We start from the raw sequence: 23,510 nt of genomic DNA on the forward strand, positions 1-23,510 counted from the left end.
CAGGTCTAACAAAAGAGACTATTGAAGTGGATACCTTCGAACTTAAAGTTAGCTTTACCTTCTAAGATATTCTTTCAGAGATAATAAAAAAAACAACATCTAAAAATGCATACTGAAATGCAGAGTAGTAAATCAGAAATTTCAGTCTCATAATTTCATTAAATTATTTGTTACACTGCTACATAAATCTTCCTCTTGTATGTCGATAAACCAATTTCAACTCAAGATTAACTTACATGTTTGTTGTGGAGCTATCAACCAGATCAGAAAGTAACACCTACAGTTCCATGACAACTGAGCAAAGTCAATGTGCTGATTAGGACAGTGCGACATGGTCAAAAGCGCCAAAACAAACAAGTGGCCTTTGAGTTTAGATTGTCTGACATGTCAAGCTCAGTTATCTTGTATGCTGTAATCACTGTATTGTTAAGATGGAACCATTTACAAACTACCAGTGGCCAAAAATAACAGGTATTTTCATTTAAAATAAGAAATTCATAAATATACCCAATGTTGTGTATTTTAATTAGGAGGCTCTGAGTCGTATAAAAATGTATTTATTTTCAAGGAAACCATTGAGTAACACTGAATACAACAGGAGTGATCGTTCAATAGCCAACAAAACTTGTGACTCCTACATCATAAAGATCCCACATACAAGACGTCTTGGAAAACAAGATTTCAAAGCAAACATGTTGGCAATTTGCTGGTGCTTTAATTTCCCCCCCCCCCCCCCACCCCACATAACAAATTAGAGGTGATACACACCTGTATAGAAAAGTGACAAGATTTTACATCAACTTACAAAGGGCTGGATGCCAAAGTGCAAGATGCCTGAACCCCACCCCCCCCTCCTTATTGAAGAGGACAATAATCAGGAATGGACTGTCAAATACAAATCTCCAAAATTAAAATTCAGCCATTATGGCTTTGTATTCAGTTGACCCAAGTCTAGCTTACATTACATAAATTTAAAATATTGTTTCAGAAACATTTTTCTCCAAAAGATACTTTTCTTTTTTTTTTTTAAACTGCACCTTATTACAGACAACTGCATGTAATGGAGTAAAGCATCACAGGAATAATGCAGGCATTAACAGAAAAGCAGTTCATCAACAACTTCAAACAAAACACACTAACGTGTTGTTGGTTTATAAAAGCAACCGAATCAAAGAATACATACTAAAATCTGAAGTGAAAATAAAATGCCTTAAAAACCTTGAAGAAAAAAATCTATGTACATATATTTACAAGTAAATAGAGTGACTATTATACAGGTTTGACTGGCCGTTCAAGGACAGGCTGAAGCCACCAGGGTCCATATAATCCAACACTGCATGACATTCAGTTTTGTCAATCCAAAATTGTTCTCAAAAGACAAAATACCTTCCAGGAAGCCGCCTTCAAAGTTGCACTTAAAACATGCGAGCAAAAAGTCTGCCGCAGTGTGCGGGTCTGTTTGTTCTGAATCTGGTTTGAGTGTGTGTGTATAAAAACATCCAGGGCTTTTTGACAAACATAAACCTTCAATTTTTCTTGCATGATTACATTTTTTTTCTTCTTTTTTTTTTTTTTTTTATAATGGCAATGTTTGCAAAAGAGAAATCTGTTGAATATATTCTTCTGGAAGTTTTTTTTCCAATGTTGTTACTATCTTGAACTAAGAGAGGAACACGAGGTCATCAGTCTGGAGGAAGGAGGTTGTGCAAACGAAACTGTTCTCGAATGTGCGGTCTGACATCTTCATTCTGTGATAGAGAGAGAGAGAACAGATCAAAACTAGAAGAAAACAGACTTTTCAGTTCAGTGCTGATGACTAACGCTAAGTTTTTACGGCTTTTTTCAACTGCAAATTCAAAAGCAGATTCCAAATAGAATTGTGTCACCACATGGTGCTGACGGTGTACACGTTCTGTTGTGGGTTTTGGTGGTGTTGATACGTTACTATCGGTTTCTATCTGGCCTATCACAAACTATTTATTAATGGTTCTACTCCAATCCCACATTTTGTCACATTAGAGTTTCTGTCAGTCTAACTAGACAGAGGTCTTCATACTTACCAACTCCACTAGCTTCTCGAGGAAAGGAACAAGCTTTAGAAGCTCGTTGTCATTTCTATCCACAAACCAGCTCTCAATAGGGATTCCATTGGAAAGCTGCAAAAGACACATCTGTGCTTTAGTATCACAGTGACACAGAAATATTGATAGACGTAGCTTTTTAATTAAAGGAACACGCCGACTTATTGGGACTTTAGCTTATTCACTGTAGTTAGATAAGGCCATACATATCCTTCTCATCTCTGTGCGTGTCGTAACTGTCTGGCGCCCCCACCGCTAGTCTAGTTTAGCACAGATCCTGGAGGTAACCGGCTCCATCTAGCCTACTGCTCCCAATAAGTGACAAAATAACATTTTCCTATTTACATGTTGTGATTTGTATAGTCACAGCATACAAATAACAAGGTCACATGAGACACAGTCATCTTCTAACCGTATACACACTGGGAACTATATTCTCAGAAGGCAAAGCACTGCTACTTGGGCGGAGTGATTAGCGCAAAAGCACCGTTGTTACTCTCTGCCCCTCACCACAGGGCTTCAGGAGCAAATCACTCCACCCAAGTAGCAGAAGTAGCAGTACTTCGCCCTCTGAGAATATAGTTCCCAGTTTGTATACGGGTAGAAGATGACTGTGTCTCATGTGCAGGGCATGGAATTAACACCCGACCACCCGCCAAATGCGGGTGAATTTGCAATTGGCGGGTAACACTGTCAATCTACCTGCCACATTGGCAGGTAGCCAATGAGAATTGAGCGATTCAGACGCGTAACTATCGGTAAGCAGGGTACGCGGTTGCTTACGGGCCTGGTCCAATCAGGGGCCCGCATCACTGGAAGACATTGATTGACAGCCGGGGCCCCCTATCGCATTATCATTACTCACACAATCCCAGCATCCCACGTGCAGCCACTGACCAAGCGGGAGTGAGAATGGGTCAAATTAATTTCCTCGTTTCTGTTATGAAGACGAGACGTGTGTGACTCGAACATCTCACATTTGCCAACAAAACGTACAGCGAAAGACCGTGCAAAACATTTCAGACTGTCCTGCCAACCTGTATACATTTTAACATCAATGTACGCTGTAACGTTTTTTCACTCTAAAGTCAGCGGCTGCTGTTTCAATCTGTCTGCTCTCTGCAGCGGGCGGGGCTGTTGCTCCGTTTCCCCGCGACTGACACGCACACACACACGGTGGATGCAGGAAAAAACACAGATGAGATGTACAGGATGACTTAAATTGAGGACAGCTACGCTCGTTATTGTAAGTGTAATGATAAGTTAAAGGCCAATAAGTACTTTATTAAACCGTATGAATGTGTGTCCCAGCCCAGGATAGGAAATTAACTAACAATGTAAAAATCAACAAGCCACCGACAGTGACAGATATGTTCATATTTGATTAATTCAATAAATTATTATTTTGTGTCTTAAATCCACCAGTTTTCATATTATACCAACATTTGCAGCATCCTGAGCCTTTTTGGTAAGGTTCCTAGAAAATCTCAGCCCAGAGTAATTAATTAATAGTAATAATTATTATTCGCCCCAAAACAAGTTTCCTTTTTATTTATTTTTTTATTTTTAAGAACTATACAAAAAAATTGCAACTTTTTTTGCAACAACTCGTGTTATGTAGGGTTGGGTACTGTTTGGATTTTTATGATTCCGATGCCGAACCGGTACTTTTAAAACGATTCTGATTCCTAACCGATTCCTAAACTGATTCTTGAAAAACTGAAAAATGACATGACAGCTTCAAACTTTAGCAGTTCTTTTGCAGAAAAATGACCATATTTGCCTTCTCTGGCAAGAAACACACCTCTCCTGACTTATGGCATGTCCTGCACAGGAGAAAACTCTCTCAGATGGTGTCCAAGAAGACTGTACACACAGGTATGAGTTTGAAAGGGCAGACAGCCTCCCCCACCACCAGGCTACAGGGTCTTGTCCTAATGATAGACTAGCAGAGCAAGCGTAATATGTTTACTAGCGATCACGTTCAGTGAATGGTTAATATGCCTTTACGTCCATTTTGGTGAGCCCAGAGGGAAAATATGGCATTTTAAAAGTAGCCTACATTTACGATAGCTAGCTAACGGTAGACTACAGAGAAAGTGTGATATTTTTTAGGTAAAAAGTCACAGTGGCTGGTGGTCAGAGAAGGGTATGTATGGACTTATCTAACTCTGGGGGATACGGTGAATAAGCTCAAGTCCCAATAAGTCGAAGTGTTCCTTTAAAAAAAAAAAAAGTTTTACCTGATAGGCAAAGGCTTGAGGAGAGTTGTCGATTATTATAGTCTTGGAAAGATCCCGTCCGAGAATGTTTAGGTCTTTAATATAATTTCCTTGAACACACACACAGTGCTCACGAAATAGCCTATGTCTAAAAAAAGAAAAAATAACACAGAGAGAGAGAATATTCCTTAGTTAAAACATGCAGTAACATCTTTTCAAAAAGTTCTTGAGCTCAAACAATGACAAACAAACTGATAATCTCCCAAGTGGAGTATTTAAAAAGGTCATATTGACTAAAACATCATGTGTGGTGACTATCCTCATTTATTTGACAGCACGGTTACATTTTGCAGAAGACTTCTTTACCTATACAAACTTTAGAGCAGCCAGTTATGTGAACAGTGATTGTCTGCTTTCTATTAGCAAAACAGGTTCTTTCCTCTCATTTGTTCATTTGACAAAAGGGAGAGGAGTTACTGCTGCATCCTCCCAGACTTGTGAACATACTGTATTTATGGCTGAGTATAACTGACAAGTCAGAGGTGTGGAGGACCAGATCACTGAGCATGGGTGCGTGTGGATGATTAACAAGCACATCAATACATATATCGATGCTTGTTCAACTGTTGCTAGCTTGCTACGACAAGCAAACATGATTAACTTGAAAAACAGCAACAGAACTACAGAAACATACATTACAAAACACACCGAGGAAGTCATTTTGGTGTCAAGCAGCAAATGTATTTATTTATTCTCATTTATTTGTGAGAATGTTTAAAAGGTTGGAAAAGAAAGCAGCAAAGAGATCGAGCCTTCTTTGTCAGTTAGACAAACATTATATGTCTATCTTTGATTACGAGTGTAGAATAAAGCTAGTCAACTCTTTAGGTTGAATCATGGATTACAAACTAATTTCTCTAGCGTTATTGTAGCTGTACATCCTGTAAAATCTATATAATTTATTATAAAAGCTGTTTCAGAGTCTTGTGTTGTCACTGACCTGACCAACTGTTTTTTCGGATCCAGGATGTTGAGCAACTTGTCTGCGTATACTTTCTTTGAAGCCGTGAAGAGAATAATCTGAAATTGTAATGACAGCAGCAATAAATGAGTAATACGTCAATTTAGAGCAGGTCAGATTACACAGATACTGTCTAGAGCAGGGGTTCTCAACCTTTTGCAAGCTGGGCCCCCCCAAAGCTGGTTCATTACAGTTGCCCCCCGCCCGGCACCACCCCCACTACACCACCTTGCATAGATAGATAGATAGATAGCCCTAGGCTAGGCTATTATTTTTAGGCCCACACTATTATTATTATTATTATTATCATCATCATCATCATCATCATCAGTAGCGGTAGATAGGCCTATTATCATTACTAGGCTATTGTTATAATTGGCAGTAACACCAGACTTCTAATGTGAGCTTGCATGCATTATTATTATTATTATTATTATTATTATTATTATTATTATTATTATCATCATCATCAGTAGGCCTATTATCATTACTAGGCTATTGCTATAATTGGGAATTGGCACCAGACCTCTGATATGAATTTATGCTTTATTATTGTTATTATTACTAACCCTAACAGTAGGCATATCATCTGCATTTTTTACAAAAGCTTGCAGGTAGGCGATGTTAATGTGAAACCTGAGCCAGGTATGCTTCATCGTACCTTAGAAGCTTTTTTTGCAGCTGGTGGTGCGTCGGTTGCCTTGTTGGTCCTCACTAGAAATCTCTCCATTTTGTTTGGTTTTGAAATAATTTGGATGTGGATTAATTGTGTTTTCAATAAAGTTGAGATGATGCAACGATGTGTGCGTGTGTGCAGCCTGGACACGGAGTGGTGTGTGTCTCCTCTCTGCTCTGACTGCAGGCTGGGACTGCTGCGCGAAGCTACTGAGAGACTGATCGCCTGTGAGGGCTTTTGGACAGGGGAGGGGCTCACGGCAGCACCCGCTGCTCGTTGAGCACATAACTGCAGAGTGATACGTGTTTTCGAGTCTCCAAACACCACAAAAGTCTCCAATAACACCAGTAAAAGTTGCTAGATTTGTCGCTAGTCGCTTTTAACAAAAAAGTCGCCAGGAGGATGATTTATTTTACAGTGCGGAGGCTCCACACAGAGCTTTCTCCGTAACCTACAAAAGTGTCCTGATGTTTATACTTGTGCACTGGTGTGTGCATGAGCCAGCGTGTGTGTGTGTGTGTGTGTGTGTGTGTGTGTGTGTGTGTGTGGGTGGTAGAGGGAGAAGTGAGAGAGTGACAGCGTTTAGCTTTAGAGCGAGTACCGACTCTAGAGTCATAGTGAGAGAAACAAAGTGTCTCCCCTGTTCTTTCTGACCACGGTGGGAAATCTGGAGCAGGAGAAGTTAACCCTCTCCTTGATTTCATGTTGTCGATGGAGAAGAAGAAGAACCAGGAAATGAGTTGGGGAGGAAATGCAACGCTACCCAGCCACGACCGAACAGCGTGCGTCGCCGCGACGTGTAGTTACATTACGTGATTTTTTTTCTTCCTCCCATCCTGTAGCCTACTCGCGCCCCCCCAGGAGAGTGTCTGCGCCCCCCCAGGGGGGCGGGCCCCACCGGTTGAGAACCACTGGTCTAGAGTCTCATGGAAATTAGAGTTGCATCTCACCTCATACATTTGAGACATACGCTCAAGAAACTCGCGGAAAAAGGGCCTCAGCCGAACATACACCTTCAGATTAAAACCAGAACAGAAGAAATTGAGTCACAGCAGCAAGACAATGGAGACCTTTCGATTAGAGAATGCCATTTAACAGTTAGTACCTGGTATATTACATCTTGAAAAAGCACAGGGAATGTCAGGGCTGCGTCTTCTAGCTCATTCAAACTACAGTGGACCAGAGTTTCGTCCTTACGACAAAAAAAAACAAAGAAAATCAGAAAAAAATCCATTAGTCAATTTACTTTTAATATGAGATACAGCACAAGAAACGGTTTACTGCTTACCAGATCCAAGACGAGAGAAAACTCTGGTGTGCTGCGTGTTTTCAAAGGTAACGCTGGCTTGCGTGTTAACTGCTCTTCTGTCAGCGGAGGCACGTGCTTGATGAAGAAGTACCTTAAAGCAGAGGAACAAAAACAAAAAAGACCCTCATTTAACAAAACAAACAACGAGTGTCCCAACAAAGAGCAACGCTTTAAAAACAAGGAACATTTTAAATATGGTGTTGGTCATTCCGGCAGAAATGTTAACTAGTACGGGCACTGAGTTGGTCTTTTCACCACTTAATGAACAGAAAATGTCGACTCCAATTTCAATACTACAGGGGTCTGAAAAGATTTAAATAAGACTTTAAAGTGAATTAACTGAACTGCTAAAAAAGAAAAGCTTTAGTCCAATGAAGCCCAGTAGTGGTGTAAACATGGTGTCAAGTCATCAGAGTCCTGTCTTTGCTGCCATCTAGTGGTTGTTTCACATTGCAGCGAGCTCCGGCCACACACCAACGTGCAATGTCATCTTGGAAGTGAGATATACCTCGATCACAGGCTGTGTTGTAAAAGGTGCAGAGTTGAAACTTTAACCCAAAAACCAATCTCAATTTACAGCTCCTTATTTTTTTATTTTTTTTAATAATTTTAAATAAATAAATAGCTATTGTTGTTTTAAGCTGCTGAAAATTCAACTTACGGATCAAAAACTTCCCATTCCTCTTCATATGAGGTTTCTGGAGGAGCTGAAGGTAATGCATGTGGGTAACCACCGTCTGGCATACAACCAGGAGCTGATGAAGGCAGAGAGATGGAAAAGGAGTTCAAATATTATGTTCTTGAGTAACGAAGAGCAGACGTCATTGTCCGGGGTAACCTCTGTTCCACTAGATCCTGTAAATCAATCTCACATTCAACATCTCTGTCATCGGTCTGTCACGAAGCCTCACCCACAGTTCTACTGTCCATATTCTAACACAAATCAGCATCCACTACAGGATCTGCTATAAGAAGGTGAAACCAAAGTTAAACAACAATTAATCAAGCATACGTTTACCCACAATGGACCAGGGCTTATGAGAAATGATGTTTGTTAAAGGCTGGTAAAGAACCGACATGTTGAATAATAGATCATTCTTTTAAAAATGGCCGCCCTTATCTAAACATATGGAGTAAGCCACATGACATACTGTTGAGAAAGGCTCTGTTCCAAGGCTGGATGTTGTAGTTTTTCAAGTTATTACAAATGTCAGTGGGATTTTGAATGAGGTTTCCTTACTTCTGAAACAGAACCTGGACGTTCCAGTTTCACTTCGGCTCTCTATTGTTAAATCATAAAGCAGAGGTTACAACTATGTTAGCAGTTTGATTGTTAAAAGACACAGTGAAACTGACTTAGCATTATGTTTCCAAAGAGCAGTGTCATGGTTACAAATCTGCGTGTCCAAAAGACGATTCATTTGATTTAAACATCCTACTATTGTAAACCCCACCCATCAAAGTCACCAAAGCAGGTTCAAATAAATAATAAGAACTGTCTGCATTTAGTATTTGCTTCTGAAAGCCTATCATGACGCTCTAATGTGAGAATGGACGTACCCGTTAATGGTGGCATGTCAGTTTCAGTGACTATTTCTCCTTCTTCTATGGTTGTATCAGAGGTGATCTGAAGCCTATGCGGTAATATCGGTGCAGGGTGACACGGAGTGATGCCCTCTGTAGATGTGAGAGTGCTGCTTGGCATTTCTTCTGCCGGCTCGATGTCCAACTGCTTCATGATTTCCTCTGCCTCAATCGCTTGGCCAGGAGAGTCTGAACCAGGAGTGGCTGAATACGTTACAGTACAGTTTTGTCAAATATCACAAAAGGAACTTTTTTTTTTTTTTTTTTTTTTTTAAAATCAATCCAAAATATTAGATATTTTTTTAGACATGAATATCGAAGGACTCGTTTGTATTACCAGTTTTAGTTGCTGGTGAGAAAAAGTTGAAGACTGGAGAGAAGATGGTTCCGAGCAGGGTGGTGCGTGTTGGGCTGCTTGCTGCCTCTACAGGGACCTCTAGTTTACCGTTCGGTTTCATGGGTTTACTGTTGCAAGTCATTGTGTCTATAAAAAAAACAACAACTTTTGAATAACAACCCAAAAACAAAATATCTGTATAGATTTCTGTATATGGTTTCTTTTTTTTTGTAAACTTGAAAAAGGCATTAGATGTCATCTGTTACGCTGTAGTCAAAATAAGACATTTCTTTTATAACACTTCTTACTGGGTCTTTAATACCTTTATTTGGACTTTTCCGGCAAACTCTTGAGACTGTTTTGTTGGAAAGGCCTCTAGTCTGTGGTGTTGATGTAATTAGATCGCTCTCAGAATTACAATCAATACGACTCCTCTTTGCAGGGATATCCTGCTCCACCTGACAGAAACAAAACCAGGAATACAGAACCAATCGAGGTTACAAATCATTCACTTTTCAGCTTTTTGGTGGTCTTTTAATCTGAAAATCTCAAATTTATTATAATGAGAAATACAATTAGTAGCATTGTAAAAAATAAGTTATGGCAGGATATTTTCATAACAATTAAATCATGGTACTATTGTGTCTCTATCCATGCCAAAGTAAATAAATAAATGCAATCTGATTTAATTGTCTTGTAAGTAGTAGTAGTGTATCATTATCTTACAGCAGCAAAAACAAAATTATGAAAGAGCAGCTGTGAATTCTGATGTAAGCCCACCTTGACAGCATTTCCTCGGATGAATTTCTTTATAGTGGAGAACAGGCCTGTTTCATTCTTCTGCATTTTGCCTCGACCTCTCACCGGGGATGGCTCCACTTCCCGGTGTTTCCGTTTAGCCTGGGTCAGGTGGGTTCGACGGCCTAAGTTCGGCTGCTGAGGAGCTTTACGCACTCTCAGCCTCATCATGCTCCAACGTCACATAGAAAATTCTGACAAGGGGGAAAGAAAACTTAAGATACTTTGCTTTAAAAATAAAAAAGGCTGTCTCACTCTTGAGAAAACAAATATTTCAATAAGAAGCACTAAATTTCAGAGCGAAGAGGTAACTTGTGTCATATTTGTCCAGTGTAGTAATATTTCTTGGTGTTGATTAAACAGAAGCTATTGAAAATTTGCCATTAATTTCTATTAAAATATTTGTGTAAACTAAATGAATTAAGACTGACGCCGAGATCGAAAAGTGGCTGATGGTCATGTGCCGATGCCCTGGAGATACATGCCGCTCACCGGTGGCTGATGGTAGGGATGTAATGAGACCCAGTACTTCGGTATCAAGTCGGTACCAAATTTCTGAAAACGTGACAGTACTCGTTTTTCTACAGTACCGTAGGTACAGGGAGATGCAATTCTTCCAGACCTGACAGGGACAGCATATGCTTACTGCTTGGGAAAAAGAACGCCCACCAGTACAGAAAAACAGAGCGCCTCATCTCTATTGCGGTAGGAAACAGAGATGACTGCAGTCAAGCCGTTTTTTACTTTACTGTAACATTACATCTACAGCAACAGCTTTCCCAAATTCACCTGGAGCTCGCAAACCGACAGTAAAGTCTGTTTCTCTCTGCCGTTTTCTGTCACAGCCCAACGTTAGCTCTGATAGCTGACATTAGCTAACTTTAGCGCTTGTTTTAGCAGACCTCTATAACGTCAGTTAAGTTAACCTTAACCTAGACAGACATTCCTCCCAGGGGCAGGGCTAGAAGGGGGGAACAGGGTGGCACCCGCCCCCCCTGAAATATTTTTCAACCAATCCATTGGGTTAGAGTGCTGTCAATCTGATAATTGTGATTTCCATTGGATCAGAGCCCTTGTCACATGACCAATTAATGTTTCCATGATGACTACCCAAAATTCTGATAACATGGAACCAGCACTGGAATTGTTTTTCCTTTTAAAAGAAAGACTGAGCCTATAGAAAATGTGTATTGTATTTGGATATACAATTCTTTCTAAATGAAAACAAGTTAAATTAATAATGAATGTTGTGTTTTCTTTAGCAGAATTACATTGTGTTGTTCTATCCTATCCAATATTTCCTATATTTCTAAGCAGATTTCCAATGCTGTATTCTGACAAAATGCCCCCCCGGCCTAAAAAGAGGGACATCCGGCAGAATTTCCAGCGGCACTTCAACAATCCCGGATGGGAGAAAAACGTGCTCAATCGCGGAAATGAAACGTTGATATAGAATAGGTTAAGGTCAGTCTATATTGACGTTTCATTTCCGGGATTAAGCATGTTTTTCTCCCATCCTGACCTGGACTAGCCAGCCCCTTCTCCACAGCGCTGTGGAGGAATGTCTGGCAATGTGAGACATATTAACCAGACCGGTTCTGTGTGAAAAACAACAACGGCAGAGAGAAACAGACTAAGGAAGATGGTACAGCATGCTTTCTGTGTGGTGATGCCAGGCTTCAGAGCAGCAGGCTGTGGGTCCATAATACAAGGTGTTTTCTCCTGATGTAAATTACGCTCTCCTTGCCCCCTCCACACCAAAGTGACAGAAAGTTGAAAAAAAGAAACTGCCACTGGCAAGGGAATATATGAAATTACTTTACCGTTAACTTTGTTACTGAGCGTTGCCAACGTTACCACTTCCACCTGCCGTTAAACGGTGTGCCGGTAGCTACCGTGAATTAACCTTACATATTAGTAATCAAAATGAAGTGTGCTACATGAGACCAATTTAATAAAACGGTTTAATCATGATTTCACTAATATGGCATGACTGTACCTTCAGTGTGAGGATCAGCAAATCAGTTATGATAAACTCATATTTCCCCATTGATTGTCACAGCCATTTAACAAGATTACAAACAAAGTTTAGAGCACAACTTGTTGTCAAAATCAAATGAATGTCAAGCAGCCCCGTCAGTGGAGTGGGCAGCGTGCACGCGATAAACATTAATGGTAAACGGAAATGCGAGGCCTTTAATATATTCAAATTGAGCTGGTGTTTAGTAAAAACGCGTGATGTATGCACGTTTGGTCGATTATGCTGCAGCTTTATTAGCTACTTGTTGCTAAATCAGCTCTGGTAGCATAACAGCAGCGCTGACGGTCGTTATGTAACGTTAACCGCGACGTCAGATAGAACTTACTAAACCAGATGCTGTCGGTGGGTTTGTGGCTAGTTAACACAAGTGGCTACAGTTAGCTTTCAGTCTAACAAAACGCCAATAGCAGCAAAAGCAAGGCCGTGACATTATTCACGTCAGTTCCCACAGCACGTCTTACACGTGCGCCGTAAACAAATGCGTTTAACATTCAAACTATCCGTCAATTCATCGGTAAAATAAAGCTATTCATCAGCTAGTTGCGCTCTGACTATCGCGTCATTTTGTTCGCTTCCATAGTTATGTTCAGCCATTAGACTACGCCCCCTTCGTTGGCTAACGTTAGCCGCTAGCTAGCAGCAGTCAGGCTAACTATTTTTGTTTACATGTTGACGTTGTTTGTTACTTACTGATGATCTAGGAAGCTATTCAAAACTTGCCGCAGCTCTCGGCCGCGACCGTGGCGGCCACCGGTAGAGGTCGGGCCGTGGTTGTTGCCAGCTGTGTCTGTAGCTCGGTAGCTACGCTAGTCACAGACCAAACATGTCTGCGGACGCCATTTCCCGCCTCATCACAAACACATAACGTTGGTGGTGCGCTGCGTGCGCAGGGGAATGCGACACACACGTAGGGGAACCAACGTGGCGGAGTCAACAGAAAAAAAAAATGGCTATGGTGGGTGTGCGCAGCTGGACTGAGGCTCACTACCACACTTTATCCCTGCTGGTATTGTTGTGCGACTACAAGGCATACAAGTGTAGACTGGTGCACGTATTAACTAAACACCATAGACTGCATCCTATAGATGTGTGCATTATCTGTAATTTCTTGTTACATTAAAGAAGGATCAGATCTGATGTTGGCATCTTTTTGCTTAAAGAGTCCCAGAAGATTTGATCATTTTGAATACGTTTTTGCATACATTGTTTCATCACCATTACAGTGCTTGAGAAGTCCTTTTTTTTTCTTTAATGGCCTAGGAGTAGTTCTGGCTGTGCAAACTTTGAAGAGCTGTGGAAACAGACTGTGCACTCAGCTGCCTAAGAAAACTTTAATTCATTAAAGCAAATTCTCAAGCAAGTTTCAGGCTCTAAGTTCGACTTTCACACCACAGTGAAATGAACTGCCTTCCTAGAGGGTAGTAATAACAGTAACACTAGTAATCAATCAACACGCTCAACTCTGTTACGTATTGGGTTCTAAATCCTGTCAACCAAAACTCTGCTGATAACTTTTGATGCCTGGAAGGCAAGACAAAGTTCTTTAATCTAAACACAACATTGTAAAATGATGGGAATTTTCAGTAGCTAATGAAAATTAAAATAATGTGCAGTTAATGGGCACAAACATGCAATTCACTTCCCAAGAACCCTTTCCACTACCAGCACCATGGCAGAGTAAACATTGTCTGCAGTATGTACAGCCAATTTAGCAGTGTACACATTACACTTTTAAATGCAGACCATGTGGACTCTTAACAGTTATGCAGAAAGATTGTGTCCTAAGCCCTGAAGTAATCAAATTAATCAGGGACTGCAGAAAAGTAAATTATACTATACAAGAATCACAGCAAAACTAAGTCAAATATACATTATAACTAATAATAATATAACTATAATTTTTCAGTAACACTGTTGGATGTATAATTATAAAGTGCAACAAGGTTGAAACTATACTGAGTAAATATTTATGATTTTTCATCAAACATTTCAGTTTTTACTTCAATAGCATAATTACATTGGGTTTTTAAGTGTACACTCATTTTAATGATCAAAGATTAATACAATAATGAAGTTTGCACTGACTTTATAACCACAAAGATGTTTAATATCTCAGTTAAGCACTCGTGGAAAAATAATCACTATGTACAAAACTATATTTCTGACATTGATATTTAAGTGTAAGAAAAGCTCTTGCATGTTAATGGTCAAGCATTCCCAAAGAAAATCACTCATTTTCACAGACTGGATGCTTAAGCATTTAAGCTAGAGACAAACCTGAAGACTATTAACATCCTAAAATGGCAAGAAAATACACACACAATAACTGACTTTCGTCGATATACACAATTGTTAGTGCAGCAATCTGAAAAAGACTATATTTTGTATAGTGTAATTAGGAAATACTGTCAATACAACGATTACAGCTATAGCGTTGAGCATCCCTCCAATATCCTGAAAAAAACAAATGATCATGTAATATACCAAAAACATCAACATTTTGAATTGTTTATTTATGCTATGTGCCAATTAAAAAAACAAATTGGGTCAGTTTATTGGATGTACATGGGCAACATAACCTATATTATATACTCTGTAGCAAGAAGGGAAGAAGGCCTGGCTAACTTCAGTTAGGCTGTGGGACTTAGGTGAAACCAACTGACTTATAAAAAGGTACACTGGTACAGTTGCAAATCAAAGAATGTTCTACAAACCTTTGTTCTAGGCTCCTATGAAATCTCACTGCTGGTTGGATAATTGAGTGGATGACCGCAGCAAGACCTTACATTCAATGTGCCGCCTACATATAAGCAGCTAAAAGACAGAACTGCAGAGCGGAGTGTTAATTCTCAGTGTTTTCTACTCTCTCATTACAGAGAGTAATTTTATTCCATGGTAATATCAATGCACCACTTAATGTAGGTTTAACTAAACCTAGATATTTAAATATTCATGATAACTTCATCAAACTTGTTGTGATTAATCATGATGTCCAGATCATACATATTACCACCACACTAGCCACCATACAGTATGTGTCCACCCTTTTTGAGCATGATGGATTTAATGTGCTACTACTTTCCCTAATAGTTTAGGGAATATAGCTATTTACTTGCAAACTGATGGTGAGGTTTCATTTCATCCCAAGATGAAAGAGTTTCCTGTATGGTCCTGGTCCACCCCACAGGCCCCTGACGTAAGAAAAATAAAGAACATTAATAAAATGTTGTATGATTCATTACTACCAACTATTAACATTGTTGTTAATTATGTTTATACATACCGTAGAAGCCCATGCCAATAGAGGTGAGGCATCACATCAGCTTTCATGTGGTACATGGTTCTTCTTTCTTTGGCTTGGTTGATGGGGAATGTTTCCAGTGGTTGTCCGTTGTAGTCAAACTCTGCTAGAATCACTGTGTTGTAGCTTGTAACCAACGGACATGAGGTGTAGCCATCATACTGTAAACAAGGTGGTTACTGATTATGTGTTTGCACATTTTTCAACAGAGGTACTTCCAACAGAGAAGTTCTAATATTTTTCAAATTCAAACAGATGAATCATGGTTGATGTGTCACTTACCGTCTTATCTGGCTTTTCATTTTTCATTATTTTGCTGATAGTTCTGTTTAAGATCGCAGTCTGTGCAGCTGAGAATTAGAAGAAAAAAATGTTATGTGTAAATTCTCTTTTTAGGAATTAAGAAGACTAAAAATGTGTCCCAAATCCAACTTACATACTAATTCTGTACAATATGTACTACATCATATCTGTAAATAGTAGAGTGTTTTAGCAGTTAGTATACAAAAAAAATACTAACATCATTTTGTCACTTTTCCAGTGTGAACATACTATGTACTAACATCTGCTTGAATCAGTATGTAGTCTGGATCTTGAACATGCCATAGAAGTTTACAGACATGTTAGCAGCCCGAGGTGCTGTAGTAATACACAGCAGATAGGAAAATTGTTGGCCGGATAAAAAATGAAGAGGCAACATAGCTATAGGTGCCCTACCACTAGTGGGGCAAATCATTTAAAGTTTGACATTTGGTGGTGTAAAAGAAAATGGTAAAGTTTTTTCCCCATCCCTACAAGCATGTTCACTATCCACTTATCATGTGTGTGGTTGCAGGGGGTGGAGTGTATCCCATTACATTATAGGCAAGAGGCAGGGCACACACACATACAAACACTCACATCAGTGGACAATTTAGAGTCACCAATTCACCTAACAGGCATGTTTATGGACTGTGGATCATGAGGAAAACTGGGAAAAAATGCAAAGTTAAAGCATAACTCTCGCCAAAATGCAATCTAGGGTCTTTTTGTGAATGTACCTGAGTCAAACTTTCATTTAAAAACATAATTAATGTAAAAATTATACAATTTCACCGCTAGATGGGAGAAATTCTTACACAATGTAGCTTTAATGCATTGCATTATAAGTCAGCATGTTAGTTCAGTTGCTTTCATGTTAACGTGCATTCAGTTAGCATTTTAACATCCTTTGGTTAGAATGTTAAAATATAACATTAACTTTAAGATTAACGTTAAGTTGAGATTGATAGAAATTGAGTCATTAATTTCATGACAACATACCTCAAAAGCTAAGTTTTGGACTCACTCAATATTTGTTGGCATTATTTACCTCTGCATCCAATGAAAGACAGATGGATTTAGAGCTGTAACAATTCAAAATTTTGCTGTACAATTAATTGTCTCAGAAATAATTGCGATTAACAAAATAATTGTTTCTTTCCGTCAAATTTTCAGGATACATCTTTTGGTTATATCACTGTTATGTGACCCAGATAATGTGATAACACAAACACACAGCCTGAAGTAAACAACTCCTCTTTATCATCATAAAACATCATCATTTTTTCTAACTGTATCCCCCTGTCATTTTTGTTGCTATGAACATGTATAGGGTCAAGTGCCAACAACTAACATAATAATAATAATAATAATAATAATAATAATAATAATAATAATAATAATATATAGTCTGACAAATAACTACTTCAATAATTACAATTTGGCCTATCTAAACAAAATCGACAATTACCAGTCAAACGCCTTAAAGGGGTGATAGAATGCAAAACCGATTTTACCTTGTCATAGTTGAATAATGACAGTTTAGTGGGTAACTAGGACATACATAGAACCTCAAAATCCCATTGACACCTCTTTCCTCTGCAAATCTCACAATTTGAAACTGCCTCTGAAAACAGGCAAATCTCAACGAGCCGCCTACTTGACATCAACTCGGCGGCTCCTCCTCATGGCTCTAGTCTCTATCTTTGTCACGCCCAAACATTTACATAGGCTACACCACTGATCTGAGGTCAGCTTAGTCTTCTGAATAGGTCGCGCAGATCTCAGAAATTGTATACATTGTTCATCTGCTATTTTACCACTAAATTCACTTCTGAGACTTTTTTTATGCGAGAAATCAACTATGTAGAGGTCAAATATGGGCCGTTTTACGAAAATCAATGTCTAATTGCAAATTTTGTCCGACTGTGTGTCGGAGTTCAGCGGCCGGTGCTGCCTGGGTTGCTGCCTCGCCGCCCGGCCTGCCTTCCTTCACAGACCCCGGCCTGCTGTGAGGTAGATGGAGCTCCGTCACGGCTAGCAGCCCACGGCACTCCATACCCGCGCAAAGTCACCGTTTTTTGGGTTAATGGACTACCAAACGCCACTGACCTGACAGAGCTCCAGGGCCTGCAGCTCCCCTCTTCCTGCTAAATGGCCGGTGTGTGTGAGTGAGAGCGCGGTCAGTGAGCTTGTTACGCTAGCAATCTCTTACCACAGGTTCCAGTTAATCTTATAATGTGTGTAATTATAATGTGTTGAGTTATTTAAACAAACGATCGGGGAAATAAACGTCTCTTGTCCGCGAGTCTCACTGATAGAGCCTGTGGCTGGATGGAGCTCTATCAATGAGAGCTAGCTAGCCTCCTCTTAGAATTCCTCTGAAATTCACAAAAATTCATTAAATTGAAATCGGACACCATTGTTAGCTTTACAAGACCTTGGGGTAGATGTTATATAAGTGGCGTGACGAAATTCAAACTGTAAATATACTCTAGTTATGAAAATGAAAATGAAGCTAACTAGCCGCAATCTGTACACATAAGATTGAAGGGACAGTAGCAGCTAATAAAACCCCTAATGTTCACAAAAATGCATTAAATTGAAATGGGACACCAGTGTATTGAAAAGCCCCAAGTATTCCAGTAGTCCAGTACCCAGGGAAACGGTGACTTTCACTGGGTATGGAGGTTGCCGCTTTCTCGTCAGACTGTGTGGAGCTCCTAGCTAAAGTCCGACACTTCTTACCAAATTTGCAATTAGCCATCAATTTTCGTAAAACGGCCCATATTTGAGCTTTATATAGTTGATTTCTCGCTTAAAAAAGTATCAGAAGTGAATTTAATAACGAAATAGCCCAACAAACAATGTATAACTTTGCAGTGTCTGAAGTATGAGACCTGCTGTCTCGTCTCCAATGTGTTTCTATGGGGTTCGCTCAAACCAGTCAGCGCGCAGCTCATCTAAATATTCATGAGCATACCATATTTGGAAGAAAAGCTCTTGTTCCAAATAGAGCCATATTCACAGGGTAGTTAAGGGCCTAATAAAATAGCATTCGGGCAATTTTCAGCCCAACCAATGTTACATACCCTATTAGGAGACCTTAAGGAACAGTGTAAAATACCCTATATAATCACTTAATCACCCCTTTAAGACCTTAGCTAATGTTAGCAATTAATTGCGGTTAAACAAAGAAAATGCGTTTATGTAAAAAAAATTGACAATTATGTAATAATTTACAGGCCTAGATGGATTGATTGATTGATTTTCATTGCCAACCCTACAGCCGCTTATGTAGCGCTGGCGTAGACAGAGCTAGTCTAGAAGGGATAAGATATATGGCTGAAAATACCATCCTCCACGATGAAAAAAGTATTTAGCATGACATATCTTGCATGAATACACTACATGTAAACATGATGAGCATGATTAGGCTAAATTCTTAGCTGCAGTCTGATTGCAGTTGAGCAGAAGGTGATAAGTGCTAAGTACAGATTTAGAACACCCCAAGTTGCCAGGAACTTCCAATCATTTAATCCACAGTTAACAGACAGGAACTGGCACAAACACAGGAAATTCAAATTAGCTCGGCACAGAGGGTTAAACTTTTTCACCATGTGTCTGTGTCACGTGCAAAACCTTTCTTTGTCAAATCGAATGGTACACAAAGATAAACTGAGATAATGATACAATTAACATTAAAGCTTCATAAGGCGTGGTGTATGCTTTTAGTCTTGTGTAATAGGTAAGTGTGCAATACACTTACAGTACTGAGGAAAGTACCTCTCAAATTACAAGAACCACAAGCAGTTAACAAGAGATATAAATGTACGAATCGTATGTAGCAATAAAGTGCATTCCAGTGTTGGGTTGATGCAATGTTCAAACTGACACAATAGTCACTTACCGACAGCAGCGCCTGTTTTGGCTGTGGGCAGGTTGGTACAGTCTCCAATCCCAAACACATTGGGATACCTTTTATGTTGTAGGTGGTCTTTGTTGACATCCAACCAGCCAGCCTCATCTGCCAGTGGACTGCCTTTTATTACCAAATTGGGTCCCATTGGTGGTGTGACATGAAGCATTTCATACTAATAAAGAAAAACAGCAAAGTGTAAGCATTTTTCACTGGAGTCTCTTTTTCTAATTTGGCATATATTTAGGCGCAAAGGTAGAAACAATGTATAGTGTATTAGGTTGTTCATAACAGGACATATATATTAAAGCGGAAGGAGGTCACATGATGGAATAGGTTGTCCATTATACAAAGCCGTCAATACTATACTACTATGTAAAAGCCACTGTTGAGGTAAAGTACAGTAATACAGTTACCTCAAACACTTTGGTTTCGCCTGGTTTGTCAAGATTTTCAAATACAGCTTCTTTCTTGTCTGCCCGCACTTCAATCAGGTTTTGCCTAAGGTTCACTTGTAGGTCACGCTGTTTCACAATGTCCCACAATGAGTCAGCATATTTCTTGATCCCAAAGAGCACAGGTAGGGATGTGTTGTATATTACATTGGCCTTATCCCTTTTTCCTGTCTTGGATAGAAACATAAAATATCTTCATTTACTGAGAACTTAGAGAACCACACTTGATAGTTTCAAAATGTACTACATTATCATTACAATCTAAAAATTAAGTACTTTTCTGAGAAAGGCATCTGTTAGATACATGATCTTCTGTGGAGCTCCAGCACATTTCACAGGAGTATTTGGGAAAGTGAACACAGCGTTTCCCTCTTTAAAGTCCTGCAGTGCTTTCCACGTTTTCTCCACAGTTTGGACTGAGTAGTTTGAACCAATCTTTGGATATTCAAATCCTTCTGGCAGTCCTTTGATCTACATATAAGAACAGTGCACATTTTTTAGAGGTAATAGAATTTATATACAATTGAGAAAGTTTACTATAAATGAAAAAAGCATTACTTCACCTTTTCAAAATGCAGTTGTAAACCAAGAGCCACAATCAAATACTCATAGGAGATCTGCAATGTGAAAGAAAGTCTAAGTAGGGCTAGATGCACATAAAATCCTCATCACTTAAAAACAACTCAATGCCAAGACAGTAGATGACACAATATACAACAATTTCTTAAAGCAAACATACTTCAGACCCATCGTCTGTGCGTATAGTATTTGTGTCTGGGTTTATTTCCTGAACTTTAGATTTCACCCACTTCACTCCAGACGGCATAACACTTGCAGTGGAACGACTGGATGAGGTTAAAGTTTTTGCACCAGCACCAACCAGGGTCCATATTGGCTGATAGTAGTGCATCTGAAAAAATAGGAAAGTTATAAGACACCAGCTTTACAAGATGGTGGAAAATATGATTATGTTTCTGAGGGACTAAAACAAAAATGCAAACATAAATTCACAGCTGAATGAAAGGCACCACATTTCATAATTTGTAGTTTTAATCGTATTCTAGTGATACACAAAGAAAGGTAGACAAATTATAATCATAATCTACTGGATCCTTGCCTCACTGGGCTCCACAACAGCCACATTCTCAGCTCCCATCATCCTCTTCATTCGTGCACTCATTGAAATGCCCCCAGTTCCTCCTCCCAGCACAAGCATTTTGTAGTGCTGTTTGGCAGAGGCCCGGCTGCTCGTGTGAAAATGAGAGATAGCAATGCGCGTGAAGTGGCACTGCCCCAGACGATGCAATGCAGCCATTCTGTGTCTGAAAGTAACGAGTCATTTTGGTTAGCAACAATTCAGTTATGCTGTCTGGGACTCAAACGTACAAAATCTGTCAACAACATGCACTTCCCATTTGGCTGCTCCACATTTACATTTTGACTATGAGTAGGTAAGAAGTAGAACTATTTTTGTCTTTTAGATTAATGCGTACTATAAATGACCTGTAAATAATACTGTAAATTAGTGCGGTTGGATGGGGAGTAGAGTTTAGGCATCTTAAAAATGTAGTGTTCTGACATGCAATATGACAACAATGAGATCATGAATTGATCGATTGTAGCTTTAAGTTAGTTGCCACCCTAGCTTTTGTAAAAAGTGACCATCCCAGATAATTTGGACAAAACACGCGCACACAAACACACCATAATATCTGCTGGAGCAAATATGACTTTTCTTGACAAGTTGTAGAGTAACGAGGTCAGCATAATAAGGGCACCTACTTTAGCTTATGTGAGAGATTCTCACTTTGACATATTTCAGTATATGCCAGTTTGACAGAAGCCACTGTCCTTTATAGCCGTAGCACAAGTAACTGATTATATAATTATGTAGGTTACATTTATTTGGGGTGTTTACATCCTCTTCCGTGAATCCAAATCTGAGCTGAACTGCTGCATGCTGCGTAATCAACTGACAGAGCCTTCCTATAACGTCGAAAAAGAAAATACTTGTGTGATACTTGCCTTGACCAACACTGCTGCCCGTTTAACTGTTTGTCTGAGCGTCAATTCAGACAAAATCCGGGAGAATTAAGTCCAACCTAATTCGACTGGGCGAAGAACGCAGGACTTCCACAACCTGAAGCTACTCCGTTGTGAATGTGAACTTGCAGTCGCCACCCTTTGAGGGGCGGACGTAACAGAGTTGAAGCAAAGAATTTCTAATAAGGGAAGAAGTTCTGTCGGTACACGATCCGTTCTGCACATGCGCAAGATAATACAGTTTTACGTATCCATACGACCTGCACGATCTGTTCCACGCTAGCCTATGGCTAGCCTCCACCGGGAAGCTAACGTTAGTTTAGCTAACAGCTAATTCGGCTAACCGCTAGCTGACAGCTAGATTCAGTCTAAAATAACGTTAACTCAAACGTAATGGGAAAAGCAGGCTACAGCTAAATTAAGACTTCACAGTAATAACAATAAAGACAAGTATTGAGTGATTGTATTTTAAATGAGCACAAGTAAAGTAGAACTGACGTAACAGCTGTTATATATGTTAGGTGTTTGTTATATATGTCAACGTTTATTTTCAAGTTTTATTTTGAGGGTCTTTTAAAGTTATTACATGCTGTCTCAGCTAGCAGTTAGCCGAATTAGCTGTTAGCTAAACTAACGTTAGCCTGGCTGTCGACCGGAAGCGTGGAACAGATCGTGCAGTGTCGTAAATCCTCGTACAACCGCGCATGCGCGAACATTTTGCGCATGTGCAGAACGGATCGTGCAGGCAGAACGGATCGTGTACCGACAGATACGTAAAACAGTATTATCTTGCGCATGTGCAGAACGGATCGTGTACCGACAGTACCGACAAGTTCCACTCTCTCGTTACTTCCGGCTTCTGAACTGGTTGCAGTTCCACCAGAGTTCCATATAGGGGGCGCTCACAGGCCAGTGCAGAATGAATGGGACTCTATGGAGCTATACCCCTCAAAATCCACTTTTCTCAGGATATAATTTTTTGTCTAGTAATTTGAATGTTGCATTTGAAAGGGGAGGCTAAGAAAATACACACTGCTGGGTGTTAGATTTTTTTAAAGTGGCTTTTTTGTTCTAAAAAGCCTTTTAAAATGTCAATGACGTCATACACATATACGGCCAGAGATACTGCTTTACGGCAAGCTTTGAGTCGCTTCCTTTTTTCTCTCGAGGCATCGACAACACAGCTGACAGATTAGACTCTCCCTGTCAATACACGTGCTAGAAAGAGGTTTGCTAATGTTTTAAAGACCACGCCGAAATATTCACTCTGGCATTCTGGTTCTGCTTCGGATGCCGTCAAGCGGGATCTTCGATCGTAATCTGTCCTTAACTGACCAATCAGCATTCATTAGCAGAATGCTAGCGTGTTATGGGCAACAACGACTCAACCTGTAACAAATCGAAAGGGCATAAGTACTCGTTC

At 39.7% G+C, this 23,510-nt stretch overlaps 2 protein-coding genes across 7 annotated transcripts; both read right to left on the reverse strand.

Moving 5' to 3' along the window:
• Positions 1–541: 541 nt before the first annotated feature.
• On the reverse strand, positions 542–13,029 carry ctdspl2a (CTD (carboxy-terminal domain, RNA polymerase II, polypeptide A) small phosphatase like 2a). Of its 5 annotated transcripts, none has more exons than XM_031282693.2 (14): positions 12,760–13,027; positions 10,011–10,222; positions 9,553–9,688; positions 9,231–9,377; positions 8,870–9,082; positions 8,550–8,591; positions 7,971–8,064; positions 7,289–7,400; positions 7,106–7,192; positions 6,951–7,013; positions 5,304–5,383; positions 4,325–4,451; positions 2,061–2,156; positions 542–1,748 (listed from the first exon to the last, which is right to left on the reverse strand). In XM_031282693.2, exons 2-14 carry the CDS (start codon positions 10,197–10,199, stop codon positions 1,683–1,685), a joined length of 1,452 nt encoding a protein of 483 aa, XP_031138553.1. In that variant the 5' UTR covers positions 10,200–10,222; positions 12,760–13,027; the 3' UTR covers positions 542–1,682. The 5 variants fall into 5 exon arrangements, with proteins under 5 accessions (XP_031138553.1, XP_031138552.1, XP_035858903.1 ...); XM_031282692.2 differs by having other exon boundaries at positions 8,870–9,097; positions 12,760–13,023; XM_036003010.1 differs by lacking the exon at positions 8,550–8,591 and having other exon boundaries at positions 12,760–13,024.
• A 991-nt stretch (positions 13,030–14,020) lies between these two features.
• Positions 14,021–22,274, reverse strand: sqor (sulfide quinone oxidoreductase). Of its 2 annotated transcripts, XM_031282695.2 has the most exons (10): positions 22,070–22,274; positions 21,162–21,366; positions 20,784–20,954; positions 20,608–20,661; positions 20,321–20,515; positions 20,006–20,215; positions 19,581–19,764; positions 15,653–15,720; positions 15,353–15,531; positions 14,021–15,260 (listed from the first exon to the last, which is right to left on the reverse strand). In XM_031282695.2, exons 2-10 carry the CDS (start codon positions 21,357–21,359, stop codon positions 15,203–15,205), a joined length of 1,317 nt encoding a protein of 438 aa, XP_031138555.1. In that variant the 5' UTR covers positions 21,360–21,366; positions 22,070–22,274; the 3' UTR covers positions 14,021–15,202. The 2 variants fall into 2 exon arrangements, with proteins under 2 accessions (XP_031138555.1, XP_031138556.1); XM_031282696.2 differs by lacking the exon at positions 22,070–22,274 and having other exon boundaries at positions 21,151–21,275.
• Positions 22,275–23,510: the final 1,236 nt, after the last annotated feature.

The sequence above is a fragment of the Sander lucioperca genome, chromosome 7 (assembly GCF_008315115.2).
Source record: "Sander lucioperca isolate FBNREF2018 chromosome 7, SLUC_FBN_1.2, whole genome shotgun sequence".
NCBI lineage: Eukaryota > Metazoa > Chordata > Actinopteri > Perciformes > Percidae > Sander > Sander lucioperca.

Bases quoted from the DNA above. Each gene is read 5' to 3' on its own strand.
- sqor (XM_031282695.2), bottom strand. From the start codon at position 21,359: ATGGCTGCATTGCATCGTCTGGGGCAGTGCCACTTCACGCGCATTGCT. The intron at 20,955-21,161 runs GCAAGGATCCAG...CTATTTTTTCAG, and splicing joins CTGTTGTGGAGCCCAGTGAG to ATGCACTACTATCAGCCAAT. The intron at 20,516-20,607 runs GTGAAGTAATGC...TCTTATATGTAG, and splicing joins TACAACTGCATTTTGAAAAG to ATCAAAGGACTGCCAGAAGG.
- ctdspl2a (XM_031282692.2), bottom strand. From the start codon at position 10,199: ATGATGAGGCTGAGAGTGCGTAAAGCTCCTCAGCAGCCGAACTTAGGC. The intron at 9,689-10,010 runs GTGGGCTTACAT...TGTTTCTGTCAG, and splicing joins TCCGAGGAAATGCTGTCAAG to GTGGAGCAGGATATCCCTGC. The intron at 4,452-5,303 runs GTCAGTGACAAC...TTCTTTTTTTAG, and splicing joins CCGAAAAAACAGTTGGTCAG to ACATAGGCTATTTCGTGAGC.